This window comes from Leptonychotes weddellii, chromosome 4 (assembly GCF_054177405.1).
Source record: "Leptonychotes weddellii isolate Sample4059 chromosome 4, ASM5417740v2, whole genome shotgun sequence".
NCBI lineage: Eukaryota > Metazoa > Chordata > Mammalia > Carnivora > Phocidae > Leptonychotes > Leptonychotes weddellii.
Window position 1 is genome coordinate 30947061 of NC_138372.1, and position 18796 is coordinate 30965856.

Consider the following 18796-nt stretch of genomic DNA (forward strand, 5'->3'; position numbering starts at 1 on the left):
ACCTGTGCCACAAAGGAAATTTTATCATAGTACATCTAGCTGACAGTGATGGGTATTTAAACAATCATAATGATATAAACACTGACTCTTGATTTATCTAAAATCGCGATACAATTACTTAGAAGGATGAGGAAGGTGTAAGTTATATCTTCATCTATCAGAGAGGAAAGGCAATTTGAATTCAAAGTCTAAGTTATCGTCAATAAATAGCAATCTTACTTAATACATAAAAGTAACTTCTCCATCTTTTATTCCTGAATTTTTAACCAAGATTATATGTTTCTTTGAAAATATTTTAGTTTATTAAAGAACTTTTTACAAAAAGAAACCAACAGAAGAAATCCAACCGGATGGTGAAATCCCAAGTCTACAACCCTTTTTCTCGGTTCTTTGTATACAAAGATGCTGCTTAGTGTGTTCTGCTCTTCATTTTCTCTCTTGTCCGTTTTCCAGGTCTCTTCTACGGAAAAAGAAATACCACATGTGGTCACACAGCAGTTTGGCCTTCTGCCCCAAGGAAAAGAAGGGCGTGGGTAGCTGTGGGATGGGACCCATGGCTCACTTACATTTGATCCTTTCTTTCCAGGCCTCTTGAGGCCCTTGCCATGAGCCGTCTTGGCCCGGAAGCTGGATACATCATCATAGCTCTCACGTGTGTTCCACTTGGAGCCTTTCTTCTTTCCACCAAAACCAAACCTCTGGTTTTTATAGCGCCGCTTAGCATTGGGCCTGGAAAAAAAAGCAGGCTTACAGGTTACCCACAACACTACAAATCCTGATGGATCCCATGGCCCACCAATACCCTTAGTTTCCTGTCTATAAGCAAAAGCTCTTAGATGTTACCGTTACCCATAATCTCATCCTTGGCCCTACATTCTTAACTCCAAAAACTCTCCAGGCAAGCTCATCTACTTATGGTTTTAACCACTAGAGCATGAAGACAAAGCAAGAACCAGGAAAGGATCCACATATATCTTGTGGCTCAACACTTATCCCTGGAAAGCTTCTTCTATTTTAACTAACTCTTGCTAGATCATCCTCAGTTGTTTCTATTCCTTTCAAAGATAGGACATGCAATTAACATTCAAATGTAATAAATTTAAAAACTGGTCATCCCACAGGAATCTCAAATTCAGCATATCCAAAATCACATGCCATCTCCCTTCCTAGACTGGTTTCACCTCCTGTCTATGAACACTGACTCGAGGTTGGTAGTCCTACCATCTATTCCAGCCTCCTAGGCTAGAAACCTGGGCGCCAGCCTTGATTCTTCCTTCTTTCACTCTCTATACCCAACACAATTACTGAGCGCTGCTAATTTAACTTCTTGATTATTTCTTCAACCCGTTTTCTCTTCTCTGCCCGTTACCACTTTCAGCTCATTATCATTGCTCTCTGGACTTTGTAGTAGCCCCCTAATCAGTTTCCCTGCCTCCCTCAGGTCCATCTTTTATACAAATACCACTGTAATTTTTCAAACACATGACTATGACCTGGTCATTATTTTAAGCAGAGCCTATCAATGTCTCCCTCATTGCCTACTGGATAAAACCCAAGCTTCTTAACAAGGCAAACACTGCCTCTGTGACTCCGCCCAGGTGCCCCTCCAGCTACATCTCACCTCTCCTTGCCCCACACTGCACTCCCAGTGGTACCAAATGTTTGCTGTTCCTCATACACAAAGCTGCTGCTCTCATCTCTATGCTTTTGCTCATTTGTATTCTTCATTCTTGCTAAAATCTGTGTCTCTCCTATTCTCCTGGTTAATTCTTGTTCATCCTTCAGACTAAGCTCAGGTGGGACTCTCCTCCAGGGAGCCGTCCTCACACCCTGATCCCCAGATCGGGTCTGCTATTTCTAAAATATGCTTCCACACTACTTTGTAAATGCCTTTATCATGACATTAATACATTCTACAGAAATTATCATTTCCCCCAGGCCTGGTGTCCAGGGATGCATAAAGGTAAACTAGGAAGAAAATAATAATATCCGCCATTAGCCCTTTTAAATCTGCATAATACTATGAGGGCATACAATTTTCTCATTTTCACAGATGAGGCAACTAATATTTAGAAAGGTCAAGTAACTTGCTCAAAGCTACCCAAAATGGCAGATTCTAGACCCAAACCCTAGGTCTGCACTCTTAACCATCATACTGGGAGATGAGGAAATCAACTTTTACTGAGTATTCACTTAAAATGTGCTAAATCCTTAAATCACCCTACTTTAGGTTTTTCTTTTTTTCACAAATTATTTTTTTTTAAGTAAGCTCTACATCCAACGTGGGGCTTGAACTCCTGACCCCGAGATCAAGAGTCAAATACTCTACTGAGCCAGCCAAGCGCCCCCTAAATCACCCTACTTTAATCTTCCAAGACTGATAGGGCTAAAAGGACCCATCACATAGGCTTGTAAGCCTTGGTCACAGGCAGCACTGTGCCCTCTCAATTCTTAGGCCACTCCTGTGGAGGTCTTCATTGTGCTCATGGACTGCTTGCCCAGTACCCACCACAAAGCCAAAGCAAAACCCTTCATACCCCTTCTTCGTCTGCTGGCCTTTTGCTCCTTCCTTCGTTCTCCGTGCGACAGGTTTCTGATCCCCCTCAAGGAAATCCAGTTTATCGGAAAAGCCTAGGAGTGAAGAGGTACTTTGATCAGCACCAACACATTTTAAGAAAAGCTGAAGTTTCAAAAAAAAGGTTGTTCCTTGCTAAATTAATTTTAAGAGGCACATCCTGCTCCCCACACTGTTCCCAAACCTTAGTTCCAATGCAATCGAAGCTCTAGAGCAGTAGGTGTTAAGATTAGCAGCTGCCCCTGCCCCCCTATATCCTACAAGGGAGATATACTGACCTTTCTGATATTTCTTAATGGCATTCATCATATGTGTTTTCTCTCGCTGCCTCTTCTGAAGAACCTCTGTTTGCACCTGGGACATAAACAAAGGGCTGTCACCCCCGCTCGAGACCATCATCACTGCAAGTGTCTCCATCCTCTTGGTAAAAACGCTGCGCTACCACCACCACCGAACATTTACTCCACGCCAGACCTATGCTAAGGCTCTAAGTATATTGTTAGTTTATCTTCTCAACTACCCTGTAAGGTAGAAATTCCTATCACCCCCTGAAACCGAAGCACAGAGAGGCTAAGTAACTTGCCTGAGTCACACAACGAGAAAGTGCACAGCTGAATTCACACCCCGGAGTCTGCACTCTTACCTCATTACACAATTGTGCCTACAAAACCACAGCAAATCATGCCTAGGTCTACATCCAATTCTCAGATTAAGTACCTAGCCCCTACCGTTAGTAGGCATGAAAAGCATCAACAGAAACAGTCTCCCAAAAAACCAAAAAGAAAAATAGCTGGAAGGACAAAAGCAGATGCTTACACTCAAAGGCAGGGTTTCTCAATCTCAATACTACTGATAGCTTGGACAGGATCACTCTTTATTGGGGCGTGGATGGCCTGTCCTGGGCACTGTAGGACATTCAACAGCCTCCCTGCCATCTACCCACTAGATTCAAGTAGCACACTCCCCATCGAGACGTGACACCAAAAATGTCTCCAGGCATTGCTGAATGTTCCCTGGTAAGCAAAATTCTCCCCAGTTGAGAACCACTGCCATGACATTTCCTCAAACCCAGGTCTTTGAGTTGACCTCAGCCATCAACCACCAGATCAATCCAATAAATGCACAGCTGCCCTTCCGCAGAGAACAGGATGCTGATCTACTCTTACTCCGCCGAGGACCCATCAGTGAAGTGACTCCAAATATGGACAGCAGCTCACCACCCCAGATCGTGAATGTTTATGTCCAAAATGTTGACAAAGTCTGAACACTCGTGCTGATCCTCCTCACGCTCACTTCTTCCCACAACCCTGACTTTAACTCCTGTCATCTTCTTTCCTAAATAACCATGAATTAAGAGGAAAAACCAAGAAGGGTTTCCCCAGATTTTACATTAGAACTCAGACAACCATAGTTCAAGCATACAGGTGCCATTTTTCCTCTCAGTTGGATGACAATCAACAATATGGTTCTTTCAAAGACTTTACAATCATCTAGGCCAGTGATTCTCCAGAGCAGGATGCATTTCAGAATCATGTGAAAAGTTTTTGGGGGAAGGGAAGATAATATACACAGATTCCCAGACATTCTGAAGCCTAGAAATCTGTTTTGAAAGATTTCCGCAGGTGATTTTGCTGTGAGGTCAGGTTTGGAGCCCACTGATTCAGACCCACCCCTTCACTGTCCAGATGTGCAAATGAAGTCCAGCAAAATGAATGACTCCTCGGCAGTTACCACGCCCCCCCCACTCCCCGCTCCGGTGAGACCCTGGTGTCAAGGAAAGATGGTATTTATGGATCCGAGCACACATGCCCCTTCTGTGGGGAGATAAGTAACACAAGACAGAACACACACAGGGTACGGAACCAGATCTGACCCCGGCACCCCAGGCTGACAAACACTCGGCCACATCCTATGCCCGCACACTTTCCTTCTCACCTTCTTCCCGTATTTCCTAAGTGCTCGCAGTTGCTTCGCCTTTTCAGACTTCTCCATGGCCGCCTGTTTAGCCTGCAGCTTCTGTCGAATCTAAAACACAAAATGTGGTCAGCTTATGTGATTTCAATCTGGGCTGACCACTACTTAGGGTGCACTGGAACGGGAGCAGATCTTCCCAGTTCTGCAAACTGGGGCTCAAAGAGAACTTGTACATCATGTTTTACACCTGAGGACAAGAGGCCCAAAGACTGAGCGCTCTGTCCAAGATACCAAAAGTATCAGGGACCTGAAAGGGCCTTCCCACTCCCAGTGTGCGGTTCCCTTATGCAGAACTGCCTGCTTGCCATTTTGCCCGGAGAAACGAACTTCTCCCCAACCCTACTGTCTGCAGACTGAGGTCAAACCACCTTGCAGCCTCAGTTCGCTTCTCCAATATAGCACATACACGTTAAAAACTCAAACTGGTATCAGGTACCCAGCCTTTTCCATCAGACACACACGTTTCAGTCAAAGGGTAAGCACCTGTCAGGTGCAGAGATGGGCCGAGCTCATCTCTAGATTAGCTTTCCCAAGTACCACTGAGACAAGAACTCCCTAAAATCCAGCTTGAGACCCAACAGAACTACTGGAATAGATCTTAGATTAAATTTTGGCAATTCTCTTCCTCCCAAAGTTAAATGAGGACCAATTCTACCCAACTCTAAATTATACTACATCTGATATGAATTAGTCCCTCATCTTAAAGAAAACTAAGGCCCAGAAAAAAGGAATTGTTTACAAGTTATAGCCCCAGCCCTTGGCAATGGCAGGACAAGAAGTAATGTTTCTTCTATACACCATGCCATGACCACACCAGCTAGGAAATGCAAAAGACCATCTTCATCTCTGGAACCACAGTTCTTACAGTACTTCTCCTCTCCTTAAATGTTTAAATTAGGAAAAAATCATCCTTATATTTATCTAATTGGTGGTGACTGGCAGCATGAGTCTGAAGTAGACAGTTAAGACAGTAATTGTCCTCTGACAACTACTTCCCTATTACTGGGCTTAGTCTTTTCAAAAATGTTATAGGAGATGGGGCGCCTAGGTGGCTCATCGGTTAAGCATCTGCCTTCGGCTCAGGTCATGGTCCCCGGAGTCCTGGGATTGAGCCCCGCACTGGGCTCCCTGCTCAGTGCGGAGTCTGCTTCTCCCTCTGCCTCTGCCTGCCGCTCCCCCTTCTTGTGCTCACTCTCTCTCTCCCTGTCAAATAAATAAATAAAATCTTAAAACATAAATTAAAAAATAAAAAAAATTAAAATGTTATAGGAGATAAGCCAGCGGACCACACTTGAGTGTAAAGCCTTCGCTTTCCAGAGAAAACCTTTATTTCTTACCTTCTGCATCTGCTGATCAGACTTGGCCATCTCAGCGAAATAGTCACTGGGCCTCTTGGTAGGGACTCTGAGCTGATGGAGGCGGGGTAATACTGCCAGCACCGCGGCCTGGGCCTGCCGGTAGCTGCGGATGGAGGACAGTGTGATGTGGGACAAACTGGGAAATAAGCTAAGGGAGAGAGACCTTCTATTCCTTCTCGCTTGCCTAGCCGACAAGGACAACCTTGGAGTTATCTATCCATGGTCAGAAAAACTCTCAACATCTGACCTCCACCAGCAAGAACACACACACAAATGAAAACGTAATAAAACCTCATTAACTTGGTATCTAGGAGAAATTTAGCCATACACTCTTTAAAGAGGAAGGGGAGTTCTGCTAAAAATAAGTTTAAGAGAGTGACCACACTAACAGTACCCATTAACTTACAAACTAATACGTTATGAATTCTTACGTAGTCACTGGAAGAAGTTCATGTAAGAACCTCCCAGAAGCAAGTTTTTGTTTAAATAACTGAAAGTACAAAAAAACTTGAACACTGAATACTTCAAAATAAAATTTAAAAATAAACTGGACTTTGGATTATAACTGGTGGACCAAGGAGCTCTTCTCTCAAACAGGCACAATCTCCTTTAGCTCTTTTGAGTCTAAAGAAGCCCTCCTTCTTACTCTCAGGCTTATGACAACTTCTGAGGAGTACAGGCTCACTACTTCTCCCCGCCTTCCCACTGTCTAGCACAGGGACCCTTAACTCCCACACTTGAAAACAAACATACAAACTCATCTCGCGCTGGAAGTCATCTTCTGGATCAACAGTTTTCTGATCCTTGTTCTGAGGTGTTGACTGAGGTCCACTGACTTCCGGCACGGGACTCAGGGTCACATCAAGCCTTTCAACCCATTCAAGGTCCCGCTTGAATTCAGCCAAACACTGCTTCAGGCCACTCTAGGAAATTCAAACACTGAGCCAGCATGAAGGACACGGGTCAACGGACAAAAGCCCTAACCCCCAACAACCGGGTCGGTAATTCACCGTCCTAGCAATGAGGAGGCTGAGTCTTCCCTGGGACAAGAAGTCAGCACAACACACAAAATAACAAACAAAACAAAGCACAACAGTGTTTGTTGTGAGCATCTCGTGTCCTAGGACCCCCGGCCAGGCGCCTGAGCTCACCACGTCGTTCACAGCCTTCTTCGGCCCCTCTAGCACGACATTGAGGCCTGGCTTCAGGAGTCCTCGGGAAAACGCATCCTGCAACTGCAGGGCACAATCGGCAGTCAGCACCGGGGGAGTGTGGCCCCTCTCCCGCGCCCAGCCCCGCGAGCTCGGCTGACACTTACCTCTCGGTCTGTGACCAGAGAATCATCAGAATCCGAGTCCGAACCTGACAGCGGAGGAGTGTCCATGTCTCAGCGAGCGCGCGCGTCCACTCTAGTCGACAGAGCCGGGTGGCCAGGGGCCCGCGCGGCCGGAAAGGGACGCCTCTCGTCGCGGCGGCCTGCCCCCAGCCCCTCGCTCTCACGCCGCGGCCCACGTGCACCCGAGCAGCACCAGCGCCCACTGCTCTGCGCCGCCGCTCAACTTTTCGACCGGGACTTCCGCTTCCGGCCGCAGAAGCACACTTCCGGTTTGCCGTTGCTATAGGAACCGCTCCGGCGTCGGAGAGAGTCAAGATTGCTTGGGACCCGTAGGAGTTCTACCGCTGGATACACGAGTAGTCTGGTATCCGGAGGGAAGAAGCGAAAGGTGGGAGCGCGTAGCTGGGGGTCGCCTGGAGAAACAGGCAGCCGTGAGGAGCGAAGGAGAGGGGAGAAGCAGGAGCCGCGGGCAAGAGGGGGTGAGGAGGGTGCTGGAGGGGCGGGGGGAGCGGAGGAGGGCTCCGGGGCGGGGTAGGGGCGGGGCCGGGCGGAGGGGCGGGGCGTGTCTCCAGCCTCACCAGCTGCGTGGATGTTCTGCAGAACTTTGTGGGGTACCATGTCGACCGTGGTGGCTCAGTCGCTGCATGTTTTTGGTCTTCGATCCCACGTGGCCAACAATATCTTCTTCTTCGATGAACAGATCGTTATATTTCCTTCGGGAAATCACTGTGTGAAATACAATGTGGATCAGAAGTGGCAAAAATTCATTCCAGGTAAAAAGCCTTTCCATCCTGACACATAAATGAACCGTAGGTGCCAGATATAAACCCATAATCCCAGCAAGGTTACTGAAAGGAAAGTTGTTTTTTTTTTTAAGATTTTATTTATTTGACAGAGAGAGAGACAGCCAGGGAGGGAACACAAGCAGGAGGAGTGGGCGAGGGAGAAGCAAGTTTCCCGCAGAGCAGGGAGCACGATGTGGGGCTTGATCCCAAGACCTGGGATCACGACCTGAGCCGAAGCCCGACGCCCAACGACTGAGCCACCCAGGCGCCCCTGAAAGGAAAGTTTTTTGGCCAAATTAAATATACGTGTTCCATCATATGAATCGAATGTCTCAAATATGTTTATCCATTGTAGTGTGGATGGACATTTGGGAAACAATAGTTTTTTTGCTATTACAAAGCATGCCACTATAAAGTTTCTTGCATTTGTGTATGCTCATCCACCTGTGCAGATTCTGCAGGGCACACAGCCAGGACTAAAATTACTGGGTAATATGGTAGTACCAATTTACACTTCCACCAGGATGCATGAGAGTTGCCATCCCTTCCCAACCTCTCCAATCTTTGGCATTGTCCAACTTCCTAATTCTTTGCTAAGCTAGTGGTTGAGAAAGAGTATCTTGTTGTAGTTTTAGTGTGCATTTCTCTACTACTAATGAGGATGAATAGCTTTTCACATGTTTATGGGCTATTCCTATTTAGTCTTGTGTGAATGTCCTGTTCAAGTCTTTTACCCAATTTTTTTTCTTTCTTTCTTTGGTAATTTTCTTATTGATTTATGGGCACACTTTCTATATTCTCTATAGAATTCCTCCCACTTTGCGGCTTGTGTTTTCTCCTTCTTTATAGTATCTTGATGAACAGAAATCCTTAGTCTTAATGAAGTAAAATTTATCAGCATTTTTCTTTTTGTGTCTTGTTAAAGAACTCTTCCTACCTATTTCCTATTAATATATTCTCCTATATTGTCTCTTTTATACTTTATACTTTTGCCTTTCACCTTTTAGGCTCTGAGTTAGGAAGGTGCTTAGTGTGTTAGGGGAATAGCAAGGAGGCCAATGTGGCCGGACTGGAGTCAGTGGAGGAGTAGGGAGAGGGAGGCAAGATGGAGAAGTACCAGGGCTTTGTAGGTCAAAGACTCTTACTCTGATGAAGTAAGAAGCCATGGGGGCCTTCTGAGCAGAGTAACAGGATCTAACTTATGTTTCAGCAGGCTCTGTGGCTACTGTATAGAGATCAGATTTAAGGAGGGGCAAGGGAGGAAGCAGGAGACCAGGTGAGAGAAGACGCTGGCTTGGAGTGGAGTGGTGGCAGGCAGTAGGGATAGTGATAGAAAAGACTGAAGAAGGAGCAGGTTTTATGGAGAGTATGGGGAGGTTAGTTCTTGACATGGCAAGATTGGGGTGCCCACTAGTGAGGCAATGGAGATCTTAAGTGAGCAGTTTGATTTTGGGTCTGGATACAAGGAAGAGAAGTCCAGGCTGGTGATAGAAATTTGAAGGTCATCCACACAGAGATGAAATATAAAGTCACTCAAATATCAGAGATTCTCTTAAGGAGTGAATGTATTTATAAAACAGTAGAACCCTAAAGAGTGCATTCTAGGACACTCCTACCTTTAGTGCTGGGGAACTGAGGAAGAGCCAGCAAAAGAGTCTTCGAAGGAGTAACCAAACAGATGGGAGGAGATCCATGCAAGAGGTGAAAATATTTCAAGGAGGAGTCCGTCATCAACTGGGTTAAAACAGTGTGAAAGCATTTTACAAGCTCTACAATCAGCCAACATATATTAAGCACCCATTTGGTGTCAGGCACTGGCGATTGGATGGATGGATGGATGGATGGATGGGTGACAGAAGGATGGATGGGCGGATGGATGAGCAAGAAAACCATGGCCCCTGCCCTCTAGGAGCTCTCACTATTGTGGAGACATGTATGTATTCAAAGGAGCAGGACTTGAAGATGAGCAGGACATATGCTCTGCCAGGTCCGGCCCTGGTGCGAAAGCACAAAAGGAAGGAGGGAGAAGTTTTCCTTTGCCTCCTCCAGGCAGTCTCATCTGTACTTACAGTTTCAGCTTCCCACTGTGACTCTTATCTCAAATCTGCCTTTTCAGTCCCAACCAGTCCCTGAGCTTTAGAATCACATACAGCTGTCGGCTAGACCTCTTTTCCTAAATATCCCGCAGTGTGTAGCTCCCACACCGAATATCCAGAACTGAATTTGTCCTTTCCTTTTTGCTCCCTCTCTTCCCTTAAGACCCTCCTTTGCCAGATTGTCAAATACATGATAAAGCTATGATTACAAAAATAATGTAGTGCTGGTTTAAATATCCCAGAAACCCAGGTATATATATTTGTATATGTAAATGAATTTGATATATCATAAAGGTGGCATTAGGAATCTGTGCTGGGACAACTAGTGAGGTATTTGGGAAATGGGAATCACTTTAAATCCTCACTTCATGCCTTTTACCATCCCAAATCCAAGATGAAGTAAAGACTTTTTAGGGTTAAAAAAAAAAAAAAGAAATCAGGAAAAAAAAAAAAACTAGAACCAAATAAACATAAATAAAAATAAAATCCTTGGATGGGCTGTTTTCAGCAAAAAACAGTGGACGTCATCTTCACCATGACCCCTAATTCCCCCCACCTATCTGTGTTCCTTCCCAGCTGTCACCCCTACTCCCCGTCACCAGATGTCAGTCATTGGCTCATTTCTCCCCTTCCCCCAGCCTCACCCAGGCAACTGGTTGGACTTAGCCTTTCTCTCATCTCCCATCCCAGCCTTGTCACTACCCTCCTATTTTTGAAATAATCTGCCCCCTGGTTTCCCTTCCTCTAGGACTATCTCCTGCACAGTTGCCAGAGGGATCTTTCTACGACACACATCTGACACTTCCAAAAATCTCTGTGGCATTTCATTTGCCTCCGTGGTAAAGTCCAAGCTCCGAGTGACCTAAAACCTGGGTTCTTTGCTGAGGCACAGTGACTTCCTGCAGCCCTTCCAGAGAGGTCCTGCTGCTGGCCAGACTTGCTACAGCTCCTTGTGAAGCACAGCACAGGGCATATGCATCAGGGCTAGTGCATCTCCCCTGCCTCACTCACCCTCCCTGCCCTGGGCTTGAATCCGGGCCGGCTTATCCACACAGCACGGAAGGCACAGAGCCTTGGGCTGGTTCAGACACCCAAGAAAATGAACATAATAATAATAAATCCAGTCTGCATTACATTCTTCTTTATACCAATCCAGGCATAAAATATAATTTTTACCATTTTATTTTTTAAACCATTTTATTAATTTTTACCATTAATGGAAGAAGGGGTCCGTGAAAGTCATAACACGGGCCTGATTTCATCTCCCAAATAAAGTATTTGCCACTTGAATCTTGGCCTCAGCCTCTGCTTTCTAGACCACAACTTCTATTCTTGTGCCTGTTACCTCATGGTTGCAAGATGCCTGCGCTAGCTCCAGATATCACTGACATATTCCAGGAAAATTAGGGGTAGAATGCACCCATGTCTTGTTTCTGAGAAAGCATAAGCTTTACCATAAAGCCAGTCTAGCAGATTTCTGTGGCTGTCTCATGGCCAGAACATCACATAGATGACCAAACCATGAAAGAGCCTGGGGACTCCAGCCTCAAAAGTAGAGGACTATCGAGGGCTGGTGGCTCCGAGCATAAAGGCCTACCCTATTCCACCCCTCCAGACCCACGTTTGGTTTCCCCTGGCTTGCATGCGATTCTCCAGCCATACCCCACTGTTTGTAGTTCTCCACCATGCTGTTCCCTTTCTCACATCCACACCTTTGCTCTTCCTGCCACCTGCCGCCACCTGGTCCTCCTGGCACTCTTCCCTGACTTCTCCTCCTACCTAAGCCTCAGTGAGGTACCCATCCTTGTCATTTTCCTAATACCCCAGACATAGTGGTACCAAGGGACTGCAGGGATTGACAATTACCATTTCTGTGCCTCTCTCCCATGTGTCAAACCTGCCACCACTGTGCCTGGTTCATGTTGAGTCATGGTGAAAGCACGATTGGCCCTCATTATCCCCCTTTACCTCTGTTCGCAGGCTCAGACAAGAGTCAGGGCATGCTGGCCTTGTCCATCAGTCCCAATCGGCGATACCTCGCTATCTCCGAGACTGTGCAAGAAAAACCCGTCATCACCATTTATGAACTGTCATCCATCCCTTGCCGGAAGCGCAAAATCCTTAATAATTTTGACTTTCCCGTTCAGAGATTTATTAGCATGGCTTTTTCTCCAGACTCCAAATACCTGTTGACTCAGACATCACCTCCAGAATCAAACCTTGTCTATTGGCTGTGGGAGAAACAGAAAATCATGGCTATTATTAGAACCGACTCTCAGAACAATGCTGTCTACCAGGTACATCCCCGCATAACAAGTATTGTGCAAGTTACAAAAAATAGTAAGAGCTTGATGGAATGCTTTCTATGTGCCAGGAACAATGCTGATTTCATTTGCATTTTTAAATTTAGTCTCTCAACAACCACGTGTGGTGTGCATAATTATTATCCTACTTTTATAGATGAGAGAACTGCGGCTTCTAGAGTTTAAGCCTCTCACCTAAGATCACATAGGTAGTGGGTGGCAGGGGCTGGATTCACTGTCTGCTGTGCCTGTCTTCTTTCCTGTAGCCCAGAACTGCTTTCCCAGGTCGGCCCCCGAGATGGATTGAGAACTCACTTTGTCTTACGTCTGGCCTCTTCCTAGCAGCTTTGCTGGGCAGTGGAAGGATTTTAAGAATGTAATGTGAAGTGGTAGATCTTGAGGAACATGTCCATGAAATTGTAGTTACGTGGGGAGTGGAACTTGCCATCATGGTTTGAGGGCAAAACAAAGAGGACCCTTGGGAAGGCTGATTGACTGCTTAGGCAGTGGGTCCCAAAGAGGTTTTATCTTGGTGCAGTCACCCCAGGCTAGGATCTGGTACTCAGCTTTACAAGTTCAAGAACTCAGATCAGCTCATGTTCAGAGATATAGCCAGTCAGTGTCTCAGGAATGGACTCCATTTTTCTCACAAGAGGCTGGTGGTTAACCCAGCATGTGACAACCAGAATGCTCCTGTCATTTACCTGGTACAGTTCCTCCCTAACGATAGAGAACTCGGGAGGTGAAATTAGTTCTCAGAGGTTACTTGGTGACTACAGAATCAGACCAAAGACAGAGAGAGCCAGAAGATTATTTCATCTAGGTCTTGGTGAGGTCAGGTCCAGCATCCCTATTCAGAGTAGAGTACATCCTCCCCAGTAAACATTTATCAGATGCCCACTATGAACCCAGCATTGGGAATACAGAGATGAAGAAACTGTGGCCGGTCAGCTGCTCACCATCTAGTAGGGGTGTAGGTTGACTACTATTACTATATATCCCATTTGGTAGGAGACTGCATAGCTGTTGCTGACATGGTCCCTTTCCTCCTGGACAGGGCATGCAAACCAACCAGATCCCCCTTTTCCAGCTGACCCTTTGTTCCATTTTGTCAAGACTTGCTTATCTTCTTTTTGGCCTTGGTAAAATGATTTCTGTAGGTTTCCTAGTTTAAGATGCATGGGCCCTACAAACATAATGAATCTGTGCTCTTATCAAATATGGTATCAAAATTTATCATGACTTCATGATGTTTAAAGGATACTCTGAGCTACCTGAAATAAATATTCATTCGTAAAATGAGAAGTAATTCCATCAAGATTAGTTTTATCCTTTCACATTTTACAGGTGAGCTTCAATCCTCAGGATAACACTCAGGTTTGTGTCACTGGAAATGGGATGTTTAAGCTCCTCCGTTTTGCTGAGGGAACCCTGAAGCAAACCAATTTTCAGAGGGGAGAACCCCAAAACTACCTAGCCCACACCTGGGTGTCTGATGACAAGATCATCGTTGGCACTGATACAGGCAGGCTCTTCCTCTTTGAATCCGGAGATCAACGCTGGGAGACAAGTATAATGGTCAAGGAGCCCACCAGTGAGACCAAGAACCCGGGGAAGATCCAGGAATCAGAGAGGTAATGGCACCCCTCTGGGTTGGTGCTCTTGTGAAAATATGCTCGTCATCCTAATAGCCTTATGCCAAAAATAGCATTCTTTTAAAGTCACTCAGAACCCCCCCACCTTAAAATCAACTCTTTTCATCTTCCCTCTGCCTTTCTCATGTTTGTCTATATTCACGCACAAATTTGACAGTTATGACCACAGCCTAGATACAATTCTTTTTATTTTTTATACCTACTCTCATTTTATAAGCATTTCGACTAGTTTTCAAAACCACAGATTTTCAAACAGACATTTTCTAGTGGCTGCCTAATTTTCTGATTCAATTCAATAACTGGCCACCAAGCCCTTGCAGTGTGCAAGGCACCTTGCTAGGTGCTGGGGACGTGGGTCCTCAAGGACCTCACAATTTGGAAGGAGCCAGCAGACCCACAAAGAAGTGCAGGGAAGTTGTTGGTAAATCTGACAAAAGCATATGGGGTAAAGTGGGGTCTCGGGTCAAGTTTACCTCTACTACAGCCAATAATAATCATATCTCAAACATATTAGAATGTACCATTGTATGTACTAGACGCTGTGTTAAGCACTTTATATGTATTCTCATTTGAGTCTTACCCTATATAGTGCAAATTATTATCATGCCCATTTTATAGACAGGACAATGAGGCTCAAACAGGTTAAGCGACTCACCCAAGATCATAACACTGTCTGCCTGGCTCTGGAGCCTGAGCCCTCCAACACGTGGCATATGATAGATTCTTCTTCCTGGGTAACTTTCAGTCCACCATTTTTCACCATTCCCCACACACATGACCTCTCCTTTTTCCGTCGTGATTTTATTAAGAGCTTCCTAATAAGTCCCTCTGTCCTCCAGTTTGCCATGTTCCTAATCCTGCAGTGGGTCTGGTGCTCTAAGAATAAAGCCCAGACTCCTGAACTTGGCCCACATGTCCCTGCTGCTCTGACCCATCTTTACATCTGGGGCATCAGCTCCTGCCTCTGTCCCCCCCACACATGTCTCGTGCACTCTTGCTTCTAGGTTCAGTCCAGTGTAGTTTCCCCTACACCACTCCTCGGGACATATTCACAGACTGACATAATCCTGTTCATTTGGCAGATCAGCTGGGAGTTCTCAGCCTCTGCTCATCTCAGATGGGTGTACCACTTCTGTAATTGTCCTCAGAAAACCCTTGTTCCCTGCTGAATGGCTGCTCCCATCCCAGCCATCAGCTCCCTAACGGTCCTTAGCACTTGTCCTCTAGACTCTAAGCTCCTGAGGGCAGGAACTATGTCAGTCTTACTGAGTTTCACAGAGTTGTTAACACAGTATAATTCCCATACATATTTGTTATGTGGAAGGAAGGAGGGAAAGAAGAACAGGAGGGAGGGAAGGAGGAAAGAGAGAGGGAGGGGGGAAGGGAGGAAAAAAATGGAACCCTGTATTCAAATCTCAGCCCTCCTGTTTACTAATTGTGTATCTTGGAAAACTCTCTGAGCCACTTTTTCCTAAACGAAAGGAGGATAATAATGCACGCAACAACCCCAGTAATAATAGTGACCACACAGGGTGGTGAGGCTACCAAATAAATGTGTAACCTTCCAGTCTTTCTTTGGAGTTTGTGTAGCCGTCTGAGGCCAAAGGGTGGCATTTTGGCTATGGGGCTCACAATGGGTGATTTCTCCCACCCCCAAAGACAGCCCTTCCTTCTCATCCCTAGCTGAACTCACCTCGTGCGGACTGTCTCTGTAAACTTTACATGCTATTTTCTTTTTCTAGCCTGATCGAATTTCCAACCATCAGTTCCCCGGTCCCTTCCTATGAACAAGTCATGTTGGCCAGTAGCCACAGCCAGCTGGCCATGCCCCAGGTGTTCGCCCTTGCAGCCTATTCAAAGGGATTCGCCTGTTCTGCTGGGCCAGGCAGAGTTTTACTGTTTGAGAAGATGGAAGAGAAGGATTTTTACCGAGAGAGCAGGGAAATCCGGGTAAGGAGGGGAGGAAGAAGCAGAACTGGGGTTCTCCTGGCACGTGTTCTCCATCAGCAGAGCACTGACAGGGAGTTTGCTGGGAGGAAAGGGCTGTAGGGTTGAGTGGAGATGGAGACTTGAGCCATTTGTCCCTGTGGGGAGTTTTCAGGATAGGGTGGACAGAGTGGGGCTTAAAATTGGGAGGATCTGGATTTGAATTCTGGAAGAGAACTTTGGCAAGTTATATTTTTTCTTTGAAGCTTAGTGTTCCAACAAAAATCGTATTATGATATATACTGATACTTAACGTCTGGCACATAGGAAGCATTCGGTAAATGTTTGTGGAATAAGTGATACAGACCGCTATAGAGAGAGAACATCTGTGCTTGGGGAGGATCCAGGAAGGCTCTGAGTGTTTGTGGTCATCTCTGGGGAGGGTCCTAGAGGAAGGGTAACAATTGATGGGAGGGAACAGGTTAGGAATTGCAGGTGGAAGGAACAGGTGAGGCAGAGGCACCATGGACAGGGAGCAGGTGGTGTGTCTGGGAGATATTCTGCTCCCCGGTGGAGAGGAACTGAAATCACTTGAAAGGCAAAGATGGGAGCTGAGCCTGGTGAAAGATCTCAAATGCCAGCCTGAGGAGTGTGCGTGTAATTCAGCAGACAGCCTGCTTTTGAGCGCAATCTGCCAATGGTGTATAGTTGGGGGGGATTTGGAGGCACTAGGTGTGGGGTGGCTACAAACGCACAGACTGAGCCAGACTTGACTCTGACGTTATCGGTGAAGTGACTCGAGACGAGTTGCTGAATCCAGCAAAACCTTGTTTCTTCCTGAGAAAGTAGCCCATCCCTGGTGGTTATCAAAAGGATGAGCCAACACCTGTGTAAATCATGTGTGCAGTGCTTGGTGCTCAACAAATGATAGCAATCACTATCGCCATGCTTCGGAATCAGTTAAGAGGCTTTGTTACTTGAGCCAAGCAGTACTGAGGTCTAGTCACGGCAATGAATAGCAGGGAAAGTGGGAAGGAAAAGAGCCTTTGTGGAGGTTAAGCCTGCAGAACTTTCCCTGAGTAGACGTGGACAGCCAGAGATAAGGAGCTCCCAGAAATGATGCCTTGGCTTGGAGACTGGATGCCTGGGAAAAGATGCCAGTGGTAGGAAAATGGGGGTAGGAGCAAAGTGAGTGGGAACCATGGGGAATTATTAGGAGTTTACATTGCCTACTTCCAAAGCAATTCATTCTTGTTTGATTATTCACTTCACGAATATATGTTGAAGGTTTGCCATGTGCCAGGTTCTATGCTAGGGCCTGGGGTGCAGTAGGGAAAGCAAGCACACTAAGAGCCGGTCCAGAGAACACAGTCAACAGGCAACCAAACGAATATGAACTGATTGTCACATGCGGATCAACACTGTGAAGAAAATAAAGCCAGGAAAAGGACAGGGAGTGAGAAGGTTTCTGTTCTAGAGAGAGTAGCTTGGGGAGGCCTTGCTAAGGAAGCTGACATTTTACCAGGCCCCGGAATAAAGTGAGTCAGTTGGCAATGTGGGTTAGACTTTGGGAGTTAGATCAATATGTACACACAGACACACACACACACATAGACATACACACACACACACAAACACACACAGCACAGAGTGCTTAGCTTGTGTCTGGTACAGAGCCAATGCTTTGTTTACTATTTTAAGGATTTATCATTGTGATTACTTTCACTACTGCTGCTTTCATTGAAACCCTCATATTAGGCAAAATCACTGACATAAAATATAGAGACGGAGAAGAAGAGGACTGAGGACAAAACTTAGCGTTTCCTAATTTAGAGCCTGAGACAGAATGAGAACCCAGCAGAGGACACTGAGAAGTAGTAGCCATTCACTCACTCATTGAACAGATGGCTGTGGCATACCCACCATGGCCCAGGCTCCGTGCCTGATGCCTGAGATAGATGCATCAGTCATGGCCGCTTCCCCCAAGGACCTCCCTGTCTCTAGAGGAGAGCAGCAAGGCAGCGCTTACTCTTTTTTTTTTTTTTTTTTTTTTAAGATTTTATTTATTTGCGAGACAGAGAGTGAGAGACAGCATGAGAGGGAGGAGGGTCAGAGGGAGAAGCAGACCCCCTGCCGAGCAGGGAGCCCGATGCGGGACTCGATCCCGGGACTCCAGGATCATAACCTGAGCCGAAGGCAGTCGCTTAACCAACTGAGCCAGCCAGGCGCCCAAGGCAGCACTTACTCTTTCGTTGAGCACTGCTGCGCACTAGGTACGATGCTGGGCACTGGGACACAGACAAGGTCCTCAGTCTGTGGGTTCCCATTCTGATTTACACAGTGTGATAAATGTGGCAGCAGAGGACAGCTCCCTGGTGAGCACACTGAGGTGAGATTAGGGCCCACCCAGCCCAGGGCAGGCAGGGCAGGATATTTCTCCCTCCCAGAGCCCTCACTGTGCTGGCAGAGCCGGGGGCGTTGACTATGGGAAGAAGGAATAGGGGGTATACAGGAGGACAGAACTCCAGGCAGGGGGAGGGAAACATGAGAGCCTGGTGTCCTGGCCCCCAGGGAGGCAGGTGCTGCCATCACTGCAACAGGATCTAGAAAAGTCAAGAAGATGAGGACGGAGCAGGAGCCTCTGGCTCTGGCAAGAAGGAAATTTCTAATATTGATGAGGACATTTCAATAAGTGATGCAGTGGGAGGAATTAAGAACTGAGTGTGTGGTAAGGATGTGGAGATGGTATATGCAGGCCAGCCTTTCAAGAAGTTTGATTGTTAGCAGA

The 18796-nt window shown here is 46.3% G+C and overlaps 2 protein-coding genes across 2 annotated transcripts in view; one reads left to right on the plus strand and one right to left on the minus strand.

Moving 5' to 3' along the window:
• EBNA1BP2 (EBNA1 binding protein 2) lies at positions 1–7472 on the minus strand. The gene is made up of 9 exons (XM_081818296.1): positions 7226–7472; positions 7059–7142; positions 6661–6830; positions 5887–6010; positions 4511–4600; positions 2854–2929; positions 2538–2631; positions 567–729; positions 1–460 (listed from the first exon to the last, which is right to left on the minus strand). The coding sequence occupies exons 1-9, from the start codon at positions 7289–7291 to the stop codon at positions 410–412; spliced, it is 918 nt and encodes a 305-aa protein (XP_081674422.1). The 5' UTR covers positions 7292–7472; the 3' UTR covers positions 1–409.
• A 375-nt stretch (positions 7473–7847) lies between these two features.
• The window catches only part of CFAP57 (cilia and flagella associated protein 57), a 65702-nt gene continuing 54753 nt past the window's right edge, over positions 7848–18796 (plus strand). Inside the window, exons 1-4 of the mRNA XM_081818267.1 lie at positions 7848–8016; positions 12105–12421; positions 13775–14061; positions 15825–16032. Coding sequence (XP_081674393.1) covers positions 7860–8016; positions 12105–12421; positions 13775–14061; positions 15825–16032 — 969 coding nt within the window. The 5' untranslated portion in view covers positions 7848–7859. The remainder of the gene's footprint in view (positions 8017–12104; positions 12422–13774; positions 14062–15824; positions 16033–18796) is intronic.